The sequence below is a fragment of the Aethalodelphis obliquidens genome, unplaced genomic scaffold, assembly GCF_003676395.1.
Source record: "Aethalodelphis obliquidens isolate GAN/ISIS:26980383/991018 unplaced genomic scaffold, ASM367639v1 scaffold65, whole genome shotgun sequence".
NCBI classification, from domain to species: Eukaryota; Metazoa; Chordata; class Mammalia; order Artiodactyla; family Delphinidae; genus Aethalodelphis; species Aethalodelphis obliquidens.
This window is the reverse complement of record NW_020838009.1, coordinates 9,356,128-9,372,468: the sequence shown is the minus strand read 5'-3', so window position 1 is coordinate 9,372,468 and position 16,341 is coordinate 9,356,128. Positions and strand designations below refer to the sequence as shown.

At 42.9% G+C, this 16,341-nt stretch overlaps 1 protein-coding gene across 6 annotated transcripts in view; it reads right to left on the bottom strand.

Annotated features, from left to right (window-relative positions):
- The window catches only part of CRTC3 (CREB regulated transcription coactivator 3), a 101,930-nt gene extending 87,376 nt beyond the window's left edge, over nucleotides 1–14,554 (bottom strand). For 2 of the 6 annotated variants that reach the window (XR_003429243.1, XR_003429244.1), the window contains exons 1-2: nucleotides 14,274–14,554; nucleotides 6,694–6,792 (exon numbers count right to left, since the gene is read on the bottom strand). Coding sequence is in view for 3 of the 6 variants with exons in the window: in XM_027089266.1 (XP_026945067.1) it covers nucleotides 6,694–6,792; nucleotides 14,274–14,405 (231 nt within the window). In the remaining 3 variants the exon portion in view is untranslated. The remainder of the gene's footprint in view (nucleotides 1–6,693; nucleotides 6,793–14,273) is intronic. The other 4 variants (XR_003429242.1, XM_027089264.1, XM_027089266.1 and 1 more) reach the window with 3 other exon arrangements.
- Nucleotides 14,555–16,341: the final 1,787 nt, after the last annotated feature.

The window sequence follows — 16,341 nt, the reverse complement described above, 5'->3', positions numbered from 1 at the left end:
GAAGTCCTAGCCACAGCAATCAAAGAAGAAAAAGAAATAAAAGGAATACAAATTGGAAAAGAAGAAGTCAAACTGTCACTTTTTGCAGATGACATGATACTATACATAGAGAATCATAAAAATGCCACCAGAAAACTACTAGAGCTAATCAATGAATTTGGTAAAGTTGCAGGATACAAAATTAATGCACAGAAATCTCTTGCATTCCTATACACTAATGATGAAAAATCTGAAGAGAAATTAAGGAAACACTCCCATTTACCACTGCAACAAAAAGAATAAAATACCTAGGAATAAACCTACCTAGGGAAACAAAAGACCTGTATGCAGAAAACTATAAGACACTGATGAAAGAAATTAAAGATGATACCAACAGATGGAGAGATATACCATGTTCTTGGATTGGAAGACTCAATATTGTGAAAATGACTATACTACCCAAAGCAATCTAAAGATTCAATGCAATCCCTATCAAATTACCAATGGCATTTTTTACGGAACTAGAACAAATCATCTTAAAATTTGTATGGAGACCCAAAAGACCCCCAATAGCCAAAGCAGTATTGAGGGAAAAAAACGGAGCAGGAGGAATCAGACTCCCTGACTTCGGACTATACTACAGAGCTACAGTAATCAAGACAATATGGTACTGGCACAAAAACAGAAACATAGATGAATGGAACAAGATAGAAAGCCCAGAGATAAACCCACACACCTATGGTCAACTAATCTATGACAAAGGAGGCAAAGATATACAATGGAGAAAAGACAGTCTCTTCAATAAGTGGTGCTGGGAAAACTGGACAGCTACATGTAAAAGAATGAAATTAGAACACTTCCTAACACCATACACAAAAATAAACTCAAAATGGATTAGAGACCTAAATGTAAGACCAGACACTCTAAAACTCTTAGAGGAAAACATAGGAAGAACACTCTTTGACATAAATCACAGCACGATCTTTTTTGATCCACCTCCTAGAGTAAGGGAAATAAAAACAAAATAAACAAATGGGACCTAATGAAACTTAAAAGCTTTTGCACAGGAAAGGAAACCATAAATAAGACGAAAAGACAACCCTCAGAATGGGAGAAAATATTCACAAATGAATCCACGGACAATGGATTAATCTCCAAAATATATAAACAGCTCATGTAGCTCAATATTAAAGAAACAAACAACCCAATCCAAAAATGGGCAGAAGACCTAAATAGACATTTCTCCAAAGAAGATATACAGATTGCCAACAAACACATGAAAAGACGCTCAACATCGCTAATTATTAGAGAAATTCAAATCAAAACTACAATGAGGTATCACCTCACACCAGTTAGAATGGGCATCATCAGAAAATCTACAAACAACAAATGCTGGAGAGGGTGTGGAGAAAAGGGAACCCTCTTGCACTGTTGGTGGGAATGTAAATTGATACAGCCACTATGGAGAACAGTATGGAGGTTCCTTAAAAAACTAAAAATAGAATTACCACATGACCCAGCAATCCCACTACTGGGCATATACCCAGAGAAAACCATAATTCAAAAAGACACATGCACCCCAATGTTCATTGCAGCACTATTTACAATAGCCAGGTCATGGAAGCAACCTAAATGCCCATCGACAGATGAATGAATAAAGAAGTTGTGGTACATATATACAATGGAATATCACTCAGCCATAAAAAGGAACGAAATTGAGTCATTTGTTGAGATGTGGATGGATCTAGAGACTGTCATATGGAGTAAGTCAGAAAGAGAAAAACAAATATCGTATATTAACGCATGTATGTGGAACCTAGAAAAATGGTACAGATGAACTGGTTTGCAGGGCAGAAGTTGAGACACAGATGTAGAGAACAAACGTATGCACACCAAGGGGGGAAAACCGCAGTGGGGTGGGGATGGTGGTGTGCTGAATTGGGCGATTGGGATTGACATGTATACACTGATGTGTATAAAATTGATGACTAATAAGAACCTGCAGTATAAAAAAACAAACAAAAAAAACAACTAATGCTAAACTTTCTTTGGGTTATTTATATGGAAATATGTTAATGTAAATGTTTCAGACATTACATGAACTTTCTAAAAATCTTATATGTTCTGGTATAATAAGTCATAATTCTAGTTATTACTTTAAAATGTATATCTCAGAAATAACTAAATTTCCTTGTCAATTGCATTATTATGAACTTTCACCAAATCTTTAACCGTGGTCATTTTTAAGTCTTTTGTCATTTACAGACAGTTCTGGGTGTACTCTGAAGCTTTCGCAAAAATGTTTCTATAAAAGGGTTTCATCTTCAAGGAATTCATGGAAAAGACTCTGACAAGTACAGGTTTCTGGTAACTGACTATATTGCTGAACTGAATGAATAAGCATTTTCAGAACTCTAATGGAAAACTGATGAATTCATAAAAGTGCTAACACACGATCAAGATGAAAAAGAAAATTAATTACATGGGACTGAGTGAACTGATGAGGATGATTATAATATTTGTGACTTTCTGTTTGAATAAAAAAAATAATAATCCCACAAGGACTCAGAGGCAAAAAATATACAAATCAATTTTCACTGCAAAGTAAAGGCGCTGTTACAGTGGAGGATTACTGGACTGAATGTCAATATTATGACATAGTATGAATGTGTTTCGTGTTTGGTAATTGCAATCATTGTTGTTTTTGTTGTGGTCATCCATTTACAATGCTTGGTGTCAGTTTATTTATCTCTTATAAAAATAAAATACAGTGTGTGTGTGTGAAAAAAACAAAATAAAATAAAAAGTCCAAAAAAATGGTTAAGATGATAAATTTTATGTTGTGTTTTTTTAACCACAATTTTAAAAAAAAGAAATGAAATACCAAGGGCTGGAGAGAATGCAGAGTCACTGGAACATTGCTGGAATGTGAAATGGTATAGCCACTTTGTAAAACAGTTTGGCAGTCTCTTACAAAGTTAAATATACACTTACATTTGATCCAGCAGTTCCACTACTAGGTGTTTACACAAAAACTGAATGTGAATATCTTTACTCACAATTGTCAAAAGGTGGAAACAATCCAAATGCTCATCAAGTGATGAATGAATAAACCAATTATAGTACCTCCATACAATGGAATACTACTCAGCAATAAAGAGAGTCAACTACTGATAACTGCAACGTAGTGGGTTGAATCATGTTCCCCAAAAAAGATTTGTTCAAGTCCTAACCCCAAGTACCCATGAATGTGACTTTATTTGGGAAGAGAATCTTTGCAGATGTAAACAAGTTAAGATGAGGTCATACTGGATTAGGGTGGGCCCTAAATCCAATGACTGGCGTCTTTATAAGAGAAGGAAGGGGGAGATTTGGACACAGACAAACAGGGAAGAAGGTCATATGGAATGGAGGCAGAGAGCAGAATGATGGAGCTACAAGCCAAGGGACACCAAGGACTGGAGGCAACCAAGAGAAGCTAGGAAGAGACGAGGAAGGATTCTTCCCAGAGAGCATGGCCCTACAGACACCTTGATTTCACAATTCCAGCCTCAGAACTGTGAGAAAATAAATTTCTGCTGTTCAAAATGTAAGCCACCCAGTTTGTGGTACTTTGTTACGGCAGCTCTAGGAAACTCATACATGCCACAACATGGATGAGTCTCAAATGCAATTGCTAAGTGAAAGAAGAACTCTACTTCTGATTCTGTTTATAGGATACATTGAAAAAGGCAAAACTACATATCAGTGGTTCCAGAGGCTGGAGGTAGGGGATGGGAATAGATTACAAAGGGATATTAAGGGAACTTCTGGGGGATGATGAAACTGTTCTGTATCTTGATTGTGGTGGTAATTATACAACATAACCTGTAAATCTAAAGAAGGTCAATTGTATTGCATATAAATTACACTTCAAAAATGTTTGCTTAAAAAAAATTTATGCTTCTGGGATTCCCTTTTTTTCTGTTTGACAAGAATCCTGGGAAGGAGCTCCTATTGGCCTAATCAGGGATAATGTGAGGACCAAAATAACAATAATAGTTATAGATTATAAACCATGGAAAAAAATAAGAAATCACAAAACCACAAATATAGAAATAAATAAATAAATGTATAAATTGAAAGTTTGATGAGAATCAGGATAAAGTATCTCCTCACAAAATACCTATTAATTACAAAGGAGAAGAGTAACTTCAGAGTGGAGAAGACTGACAGACACCACCTTAACTACGTGATAAAAGTGAACATCATGAAAATGAAAAATCACCCACTTAATGGGATACAATAACAGAACCACCTTTGGCTATTCCTGCCAAAGATGCGTAATCTGAATCCAATCATGAAGAAACAGACAAACCCCAACAGAGAGATATTCTAAAAAAGAACTGGCCTGTGATCTTTAGAAGTGGCAAGGTCACAAAAGTCAAAAATAATTTCTTTAATGTCAAAAATAAAAGATTGAAAAATTGTTCTAGACTGAAGGAGACTAAAGACAATGTATGTGCTCTGAACTGGATCCTTTTGCTGTACAGGACAGTAATGGGACATCTGGTGAAACCTGAATGGGGTCTCAGGATCAAATGGTAATAATGCATCACTGTTAATTTCCTGATTTTGATGGTTCTATTCAGATTATGTAGAACAACGGCCTTGCTTGTAGGAAATACACGGTGAAGTATTTTGGGTTGATAGGGCATTAGGTCAGCAACTTATTCTCAAGGGTAAAAATACAGTTATTTTTACTGTACATCCAACTTTTCTGTAAGTTTGTGATTGTTTCAAAGTTTAAAAATTACTCAGAGAAAGAATCCCGGGAAGCCCTGGGTCTGTCACTTCATCCCATCCCCCAATACACAAGGAAAAGGACACTACAGTACATTCTATATTCCTCTAAAGTTGACAGGAAAGTACCACAAAATCGGGATTTCAAACACAGCATATCTTGACAAAGTTCTATCTTCTGAAGCATGAAATCCAGCATAAAGCAGAGATCTACTTTATTTGGATACTGAATGACCCAATAGCCAACATGTAAGATAGTTTGATCTACAGAGGTAGATTTCTAATATAGGCAGTATTATAGTGAGATTCCAAACTCATTAAAGACAAGATTCCAGTGTACTAAGGTACAAATATGTTCATATAGTACTTTTTCTAATCACATTACATTTAAGAGTTCCTATTAGCACTCCCAAATGGAAGTATCCATTTAAATAATATTTCTGCTTTACGGGACATCATCAAACAAAGTGAACCAGATTTCACAACAAAGAAATTTAACACTGAACCTTAAATTGTATAATTAGAATGTCAGCCTCCTAATTATTCAAAGACTAGGATATCTAAATCTAATTCAGATCTTAAAAACAGTACCATATACCACTGTCTAAATCACCAATTCCACATTGTTTTGAACAAGGCTCTTCACTAATATGAATGATTAAAGCACCCTATGACACTGCACTAATCTAAATGCAATATAGGGACTTCCCTGGTGGTGCAATGGTTAAGAATCCGCCTGCCAATGTAGGGGACAGGGGTTCGATCCCTGGTCTGGGAAGATCCCACATGCCACGGAGCAACTAAGCCCGTGCGCCACAACTACTGACCCTGTGCTCTAGAGCCTGCAAGCCACAACTACTGAGCCCACGCACCACAACTACTGAGCCCACAAACTGCAACTACTGAAGGTCATGCATCTAGAGCCTGTGCTCCACAACAAGAGAAGCTGCTGCAATGAGAAGACCACGCACCTCGACAAAGAGTAGCCCCTGCTCACCTCAGCTAGAGAAAGCCCACGCGCAGCAACGAAGACCCAACACAGCCAAAAAAAAATTTTTTTTAAATTTAAAAATAAGTGCAGTACAGACCACTTATCTATGCTGTAGATTTGTCCTGTCCAGCATGGTAGAAACTAGCCACATGAAGGTAGTGAAACATGGCTGATACAAATTAAGATGTGCTTTAAGTGCAAAATACACACCAGATTTCAAAGACTTAATTGAAAAAAAAGAATGTGAAATATCTCATTAATGTTTTTTAATATTGATTCTATGTTTAAACAATAATATTTTGGATAGATTGGGTCAAATAATTATTTAAATCATTTAAATAATATTAAAATTAATTATACTGGTTTCTTTTTCTTTAATGTGGCTACTAGAAATGTTTAAATGACATATGTGACTCACATTATATTTCCAATGGACAGTGCTGCCTTAGACCATTTGTGAAATAACACTATCTTATGCTGCAGTAACTAGGAAAAAGAATAACAATGGACTTCCCAGAAGAACACTGAACTGTATCTAAGCCCAGTTTATCTTCAAGATCTAATCTTTTTTTCTTTTATTTTTGGCTGCATTGGGTCTTCGTTGCTACACGCAGGCTTTTCTCTAGTTGTGGCGAGTGCACGGGCCCCTCATGGTGCTGGCCTCTCTTGCCGCGGAGCACAGGCTCTAAGCACGTGGGCTTCAGTAGTTGTGGCTCGTGGGCTCCACAGCGCAGGCTCAGCAGCTGTGGCGCATGGACTCAGCTGCTCCGTGGCATGCGGGATCCTCCCAGACCAGGGCTCAAACCCATGTCCCCTGCACTGGCAGGTGGACTCCCGACCACTGCGCCACCAGGGAAGCCAAGATCTAATCTTTTCAAGGAAAATTTTTGCTTCTCTTTTTACACTCCACTCAGCTCAAAGAAAGTAAGTATCTCAGGTACCTGAAACTCGGAGGCACTGCTCCGCAGCTGGCTCACATTGGGTAAGGATCCTCCATGGTACTGTGTAAGGCGCAGTTGCTGAAGCTTCTGAAATTGAACCTGGGAACAAAGACATTTCAAAGTTGTTGAGAGATGACAGCAAAGATCTGAAAGAAGCATCAAAGTATGGTGTTGTGTAGCGAAATGGTTCAAGAGTGAAAGTCTTGGCTTCAGTTTCTTCTCTACTTAAAACCTTCAGGTTTCCAGTGCTTTCTGGGTTTTGATTAGTCTATTTTTGGAAAGAATTTACCCCTGTGCTAAATGTCTCAGCCATGACAGTGGGGTACTCTTGCACGGTCTTTGAGTGTTATGTGTGTGGAGGCACAGCAACAAAAGAATTTCTTAAAAAAAACTAAGCCACTGTCCATGACTCTAACACACTGACTATCTTCCCTTCTCCATGCTCTTTTCCAGTCTCCTTTTACATTTATGTGTAATAACTGCACAGTGGTGACCACAACATAGGTACAATCTTGCATGCTTACATCATAACTCTTTTCTATGACGTTACATAAGCATTTTTAATGGCTATATGACATTTCTTCTTCTGAATTATTTCCTTAGAACACACTGCAAAGAGTGATTCCTAAGTCTCTGGGTTTGGGCCTTTTGATGGCTCTCCATACACACTGCCAAGATGTTTTCCCAGAGAGTATACCAATGTATATATGAGAAAACAGTTTGACCACAAACTCACTAACACTGGATATTACCATTAATTGGGGAAAAGAAGCAGGTCAACTGAACAGGTATAAAATGGTATCCCACTGTTTTAATATGCTTTTCTTCTGTAAGTTCTTCCTTGCTTCATTTTTCAAAAGGCAGTAAACTGGTTACAGTTCTTGTAAACCCCAGAGTGGTCCAATTTGGTCTTTAAGAGTTCTGCTTCTAAAATAATAAATTACCTCTGTGGTTATGTAACCCTTGGCACTTGTAATTCATGTAGGGAAGAAAGGGTAGATAGGAACTCCGAGGCAGGTTTTTACCCTTTCATTACTCTCTGTCTTTGTCTAATAATAATAAAAACTACCAGATATGAGCCCCTAAGATGAGCCAGATGCTGTCCTCAGACGCTCTGCCCACTTTATCCCTAACCCTCTCAGCAATCACCAAGGGAGACCACATGATCCTGCTTTTACGAACGTGGAGACCCAGACTCAGGGAAGTTCAGACACCTGCCCAAGGTCACACAGCTAGAGGAGGCTGAGCTATGGCTAACTCAAAACCCACATTCTTATTTCTGCCATGTACCTTTCCTTTGTTTCATTTCTCCCTCAATGATCATACTATTCACAAGCTCAGAGAAAAGTGAAGTTTGGTTGACCAAAAGCATCGCTGCACCTATGAAGCGCTCTGATTTTTTGTTTTTACATTTATTATGAAAATTTTCAAATACGTACAAAATAGAGACAAGTAAAATGAAACCCCATCTCTTCATCTTCCAGCTCCAACAATGATCAACTTACATCCAATCTTGATTCATCTTTACCTCCTCCATCACCCACTGCACTCCACTGAAAGAAATCCAGGCATCCTAGCATTCCATATTTCAATATGCATCTCCAAAGATAAGGACTTGTATCTGTTTGGAAGTTTTAAAGGCATATAAAACCCTTTGGCAGCCTTAACTTCCTTATACCCACTGTACTTGATTTCTCAAACATACTGCACAGTAAAACTCTATTAATCAAAACCCAGATCTGAGAGCCAAATATGAGAAGGAAGCCATGATGAGCTTTTCCCATCTATCAGCTAAGTTATAAAGTCTCAGCTTTTGATCTTGACATTCTCAACCAGAAGCATTTGACTCTCTATCCTTGAAAGTCTCTCGACAAAATTCTCAGCCCCCTTGATCTAAAGCCTTTGATTCCTTCTTGCATGAATCCATCCACTTAGTCACTTACATAAAAACGTTTAACTGTGTGTCAGGTACTGTGCCAGACGCTAGCTTACTAAGATGAATACGTGCCAAAGTTCCTACCTGCAGGGAGTTCTCACAAAGGCTTCAACTCTTACCCAAAAGCCTTGACACTTCAACCAAGCTAAGTTCTAAATCTAGCTAGAGATTTGCCTTCAACTGAGCTTGAGGCTCTCTTAGCGGTCGTCCATATCTGCTGTCCCTACCAAACTGCCCATTTCTGGAGTCTTCAGAGACGGTTGTGCTACAGTAAAAAGAGCAATGGATTTGGAACAGGAAGACCTGACTTTGTAAACCGGAGCTCCCATGTGGTTGCACAGATTATTCTGCTGCCTACTTCACAAAGACGGTGGAAGGATTAAAACAGAGAACAGACATGACAGTGGTGTGTAAAGTGTACAGGTCTGGACAACTGCTCAAAATATTATCATTATTGTTGATAACCTCAACTACCTCCTAAACCCTTGAGTAATTCTGACACTTTTCTCTTTTGAAATTTAGAGCCATTGAGCTAGAAAGAACCTTAGAGACTGTCTTCAATACCGTCATGCTTACTGATGAGGAAAATGAGGACAAAAGGCTGATTAGCCTGAGGCAGAGGTCATGGACTGGCAGGCGACAGGACATGGTTAGCCTACAGAGTTCTGTCTGACCCACTCAATGTTTTAAATTTTTAAATTGCAAGAAGCCACAAACATCTGGATTTCCATCTTGTCTTGATTGAAAGATCTAATGACACTGAACCCATATTCTTCATGGCAACAGTGTGTGGAGCTGAGAAATGCCTGCCCCCTTAGATAGGGCTTGGGTTCTCCAGTTTGCCCGTGTCCTCACTGTACCCTGTTACTCCTCCACTATGGCCCAAGATCAGCTACCATTTGCCATCTCATTCCGCGCCCCTCCACTCATTTTCCTGACCTGCCTCACCCAGTACCCTGAGTTAGCAACTTTTAGCCTATAGTCACACACTTTTAGTGGAATTTTCTCCAATGTCTATATGAAATGAGATCTAAGTCTCACTAATTCCTTTTTGAAAAAGTGTTGTAGTAGTCAACACAATCCCAGCAGCCCTTTTCACAGAAACTGATAATTCTAAAATCTGTAGCTGTGTGAATGACCTAGAGTAGCCAAAGCAATTTTTAAGAACGGTAAAGGTGGAAGACTTAAGTTACCTTGTTTCAAGACTGACTATAAAGCTATCGTAATCCAGGCAATGTGCTGTTGTTCAAAAGAGAGATGAACAGATCAATAGAACAGGAGAGAGTCCAAAAATAGACCGATGTATACATGGCCAGTTGATTTTTGACAAAAATGTCAGAGCAATTCAATGGAGAAAGAAAACCGTTTTCAACAAATGCCACTGGTACAATTAGATATCCTAATGGGGGAGAAAAAGCAGTTCAGCATATAGACATTCAGTGTGACAACCATAATCAAACCCCAGCTCTGCCTCTTACCAGCCATGCAACCTTATGTCTCAAGTCTGTTTGCTCTCCCGCAAAATGAGGATCGCTCCAGATACGCAGTCCACAGGGTTACTGTGAGAACTACATGAGATAATGAACGTAAAGTGATCAGCACAGTGGCTGGCAAAGAGATAACGCTCCATATTCAGCCCAAATCTAATCTTTCTAGTCTCCTCTATTCCTCTCTGAGGCCTCACTATGCCATAACATATCTATTGTTTGTTTTAATATAAAAGTAACAGTTTTCCCCAAATATTCCAGCAAAATTAACACTCCAGGTTGATGTGCTATTATTGATCGTGTGGTTTCTCCACATTACCAGTTGTCCTTCAAAGCCAAACTTCTTGTACAAGTTCCCAACCCTGTCCCACTTCCTCTATTCAAGGCCTCAGTGCCTCACAACCTCCCTTCCACCCAGCACACTGTGGACGTGGTGGCTCCCACCAAGGTTACCAACGACCTCCACATGACTGGACCAAAGAACGAGTCCTTATCACATCAGACCAAGTCAGCAGCATGGGGTTCGGCTGGTCCACATCCCCTCCTCTTAACCATAATCCTCCTGGCTCTCCTCCTACCTCTCTGGTTGCTCTTCAGTCTTCTTTGCTGGCTCCTCCTCCTCTATCTCCCCTTTAAATGGTGGAGCTCCTTGGGCTTCTCCTAGGCCCTTTCCATGTTTCACTCTATGTATAGCAGGGGTTACAAACTCAAAAGCCTACGGGTGCCAGGTATGGAAGATAAGCGAAGCAGCCTAGAATCACTGTGAGGAAACCATAGGGAGTGACGGGGACTGTGGCAAACTGAAGGACACACCGTGCCCTGTCTAAGGGGGGCAGCAGCTATTCAACTCCAGGCAATCGCTGCCATGAGGAAATGTAGGGTAAGTGTTGTTAGATGATCTCTCTTTTCAAAAGAAGCCAGAGTCCAGATTTTAATGTAAAATCACAATATTCACTGTTGGCCCTAATTGAAGAAAAAAAAAAAATCAGAGGGCCAAATTAGAATTTAGGCCACCAATTTCTAAGATCTTTTCTAGAAATTCTTCCTAGGCAGCAGAATCTACTCCTGCTGCTACACACCAAAGATTCCCACTAGCCTAGACTTCTCTCCTGAGCTCCAGGACCACATATACAACTATCTGCTGGCCCATCTCTACTTAAATGCCTCACAGGCACCTCAAACTCAGCATCTCCTGACACTGAGTCAGCTCCCGCCTTGCTCCTGCCAGCGCTCCCTCTTAGCAGAGGATACCCTGGAATGGCTCAAGTCCGAAAGCTGGGGATCATCCTTGAGTCCTCCCTCTCCCTCATCTCCCTCATCCATTCACCAAGTCTGGTCCTTTCTACTTCCTAAGTATCAATCTGTTCACCTCTCTGCCTCCCTGTGGCTACCACCCTTGCCAATGCCACCACCATCACATCTCCTAGACTCCAAAGCATTTCCCTGCTACCTCTTCCTCCGATCTATCCTACGTTCTGGAGCTAGAGGCATTCTTTCAAAATGCAAATCTCCCCTGGTTCAACCCCTTCAATGACTTTCCATTGTCCTTAGGATCAAGTCCCAAATCCCCATGAATGCCTCATCTCAAATTACCCTCCTCATCCCCTTGCTGAACCTCTGTCCCCTGTGCCTAAAACACTCTCCCCTCCCTCAACACACGAGCATATACCCTCACATGCCTTCCCCACTCCTACTAACCCTTTATGCCACTAGAAGAGGTGAGGATTCCCTACCATACACTCCCAACTGTTCCCCTTTCGTACTATTCATCAAAATGTGTCCTGACTTGTCAAATGAATGTCTTCTCCATTAAACCCTAAAATCTATGACGAGACACTACATCCCCAGTGTCCATCCGAACCCCCAGCACGCACTAGAGACTCAAAAAGTATTTGCTAAACAAATTAATAAGATCTTTGAAGCAAGGTACCACGTCTTCACCTCCCCCCACCCCTACACCCCCACTGGGGACTCAAGTACCAACAAATTAATGAATGAACAAAGGAACAGCCTCTTTCCAGGCATATCTGCCTCCATTTTTTTCCCTCTCCTTATCATCCCAGGTACCACCATTGAACTGATCCTCCTAGCATTCTCTTCTCAAAAAATTTCCATTGCTTCCAGGTAAGGCTGCACCCCTAAAGCTAGAGTGAAAAATTCTCCATAATCTAATCTATCCCACCAACTAAACAAATAGGATTTAACTCCAACTCTGAAGGACTGACTCTGATTATATGGAGAAAAAGTCGAAGCCCAACAGACTCAGAAAGGAAAGAGTACCTAGACTGATTAGCGATGTCTGTTCCATTTATAAGCATGCCCACCATGGGCTAGTAATGGAAAATCAGTATGTCTGCCATCTGGTTATCAATAATGAACTGGATAGATTCTTCTCCATCTGAGATCTCTGGACCCTTGGAACATATGCTTGGGGATCTACGAGTTCTCTACAAGAAGTGTTTCAGTTTTATAATTTCATTATGAAAGTTACCCTTAAAATTTTAAATAAGCAAAGATTACTAGGCAAATTCAGTGTTATCGTTTGCCTTTGTGTGTATGAACACAGTGGAGCCAAGCAGTATTTATTATTTTACTTGCAATTGGTAGAGAGTAGAAAAGAACACAGGCAGAATTAACATGTAAATAATGCCCTGTACAAGGTGAAGGACAAAATGACATCATAATTTTATAGCAATTAGAATAGAGAAAAGTGGTGGCTGAATTGAGTTATCATATGGGGCAGAGTTGGTCAGGCTTGCTAAACTCAAGAAAATCTGAGCTATAGGGTTTAGCACTATCTATATATATTTCTTCTCATCATGATAGAAATGTAAGTACAAGAGATATTTCACTTTCTCCTTAACCTCGCTAAAAGAAAACACCATCAAAAATATGATAAATGGCAAGTGACACCTAGCCTCAGGAGTGGGGGACATGACAGGCTGTGGGGTGAACTGTGGCCAACCAGAGAATACATGCTCCATTTGAGGGGGCAGCCATCACCCAGCTCCAGCTAGCTAGCTGTCACATGGGAAATCAGGATGAGTGTTATCGGGTCTCCCAATTTTAAATGTATATAAATATATATATTTAAAATAGAGAGAAAGAACGAAATTTTGACTGTACATTAAAATCTCCAACTTTGATTTCTATGAAAAATCTCCCAATTCTGGCGACAGATTCCAGAAGTTTTCCCAAGCACCAATGGCCAAAAAATATCGCGTCTGTAGCTCAGCGAGCCAGGGACCACCAGTTTGCGACTCCCCTCTCAATTCTCCTTCAGGCTGCCCACAACCCCGCCCCCGCTTCTGTACATCCTCCCCCATCCTCCTGATGGTCCTTCAAGGTCAGCATTCAGGATCCTCAAGGCCTGCCTGCCCCGCTCACGCTGACCCTCGTTCTCTGCAGTTCTGCGCGGACACTCCTGTTGGCTCTCCATCCTCCACTGCCTCCCTCGACAGTTACCTAACCTCGCCGAGTGTTTGTCTAGGCTGGCGCCTTATTCCTCCTGGACCCTCCTCCGTCACCAGGAACGCGGTACACCTTCCCAGTTCTCATGAACCATCGGGGCTGAAGTCAGTAAACCGGACCGATACAGCACCTCCATGGAGGAAGAGTAGCGAAGTCCCACACTCGACATGGAATCACATCTCGATACCCAGACAGACCCCAAACCAGCCCGGGGCCGACCCTGGATTCACCGGTGCGCGGTGCTCTCCCGAAGGAGCGGGTGGGTGCCTCGGGCCCTCCACGCCGAGCAGTCCGGGAGGACTCGCGGGCGGTGGATGTTCGGAGCAGTCAGAAGCCGCACCGCCCGCCTCCGAGCTGTTTGTGATTTCCTCCCCGCGCTCCCGGTCACCCTCCCCCTTAGGCCGCCCTCACTCGGCGGCCCGCCTTCCCGGGCTCGGCCCCTTCCCATCTCCCCGTACACACTGCCCCGCGACTCTCCCACCTCCGCGGCGACAGCAAACCTCCAGCGGGTGTCTGAAGGCAGGCAAGCGCCGAGGCCGCGGCCGCGCCGGCCCCGCTCCCGGGTTCCACTCCGCGGGCGCGACCCCGCCCGGCCCCGCCATCGCCTCGGCCCCGCGACCTCTCACCCGCCGCGCGGGGCCCGCCCGCGGCCGTGGCCGCCCGCCCGCGCCGGCCCGGGCCCTCACCCGCGACAGGGTGAGGTCGGTCATGAGCTGCTCGAAGGCCCGCGTCTCCTCGGCCTGCCGCTGCGTGTGCAGCGCGATCTTCTCACTGAACTTCCGCGGGTTGGCGCTGCCCGAGCCCGGCGAGGCGGCCATGGCGCGGGCCCGGCGCCGGCAGGAGGGGGAGACGGCGGGCGCGGGCCCTGCGCCTCGGCCCACCCGTCCGTCCGCAGGCCGCCCCGGCCGCCGCCCGAAGCCCGTCCTCCGGCGCGACCCGGCAGAGGAGCCGCCGCGGCCCCACCGCCAGCGAGCGGCCGGGAGCGCGCCGAGGTCCGCCCCCGCGCGCCCGGCCCCGCCCTCGGCGCGGCCCGCCCGCCGCCCGGCCCCGACCCGGCTCGGCGCCAGCCACCGGAGGGCTTTCCCCGGCGTCCCGAGCCGGGCTCGCGACCCGCCACGCAGACACTGAGGAAACCCCGTCAGCAGAGCAAAACGCATCCGACGTGAGGGAGCAGCTAGGGTACCATTTTTCCAAAACGCTCCCTCGTAGGGACGTCCTGGCCTTTGGATTTACGTTACAACTTTAGAACAGTTTTAACATCCTTCTCGCCCGGCTTCCCTCCAGTTATGCTGATTTCCTTCAGGGGGTGAAAATGGGGCGACCTACGCTTGAGCAATCCTCTCCCTCAGTTCCCACACTCTAGGGCCTAACGTCTGCCCTCCGTCCTCCGCCTCCCAGCCCGCTTCCTCCCTGGATTTGTGTCGTTGACAGTCCGCTCAGGCCCACCCAAGAAAAAAGTTACTAAATCTGGATCTCAGTTTCTAAAACCATCTCCCGAGCTGGCCGAACTTGAGCCGTGGGCACCCTCCTCGCTCCTCGGCCCTGGCCCTTTTTCCAGGCTCTTTCTGAGCATCCGTGGCCTCTGCAGACTCCAGCTTGTCAGACGTCAACTCCCCGTTTATAACTAGCTTTTCAGCCTCAACGGTTTTCTCCCTCTCCTGCAGCCCAGGAGCTCCTCTCCGTATAGATGTGGCTGTGTGCAAAGATGTCTTGGACGGCTCTGAGAGTGTGTCTGCGTTTTGTAAATTAGGAACTATTAGGGACACGCAGAAGAGTGCAGAAAATGATGTTAGCGACACCTACTCCCTGCACTATCAAGATTAAATGTATCAAAACATTTTGCTTCAGTTACTTGGTATTTATTAAAGAAATAGAAAATTAGACAGAAGTAAAACCCGACCCTTATTCTTTCTCCCTAGAGATTGTCACTGGGCTCAAGTTGGTACGTATCACTCACATTCATGTTTTTACACTTCTACTACATACGATGTACGGCTCCACCAACTGCATATGAAATACCAAATTTGGCTTTAAAATTTACAAAAACAACATCATGCTGAATAACCTTTTGCAACCTTTTTCATTTACTATTGTTTTTGAAATTCATTTGCATTGATTCATTTGTTTTAATTACTGTGTAGTATTTCATTGTAGTTTTCATATGTCTGAGATTTTTTTTAGAAAATTTAATATGAGAACATATCTCTATTAGCTAGAGGTTAGCTTGTTTTATTAAGCATAATTGGATTTATTTCTTCTGTTTTATTTTGTGCTATCTACCATCCTTTTTCTTTATATTTTATTTTCTGCTTTCCTGTTACATTGGGTTCAGTTTCAGAGAACAGAATTCATTCTAGATAGTTTAAGTATAAAAGGGTATAGGGTATAAAATGGCTTAAGGACTTGTTTGGAGGGCTGAGGAAGCAGACTCCAGGTTGAAAGTTTCAGAAATGACCTTGAGAGACATGCTGCAGAACCAGGGCACCAAAAGAGCCACTGCTTCTTCTAAAATCTGGAAGCCACCTACTGAATTGGAGAGCTGTCACTACACTTGCCACCTCCTGAACCATATGAGAAGAAGCCACTGTAGAAAAGTCCAACAGTCCTCACCAATAGAAACAGCACATACACAGTCTCAGCTTCACTGCCACCTTACAAATCCAATAAGAGAGAAAATTGGCTTGGAAGTGCCAAAACTGCATCCAGAATTCTAGCTGCAATAACATCTAGGAAATGTAACCTTTCAGCTTCTGA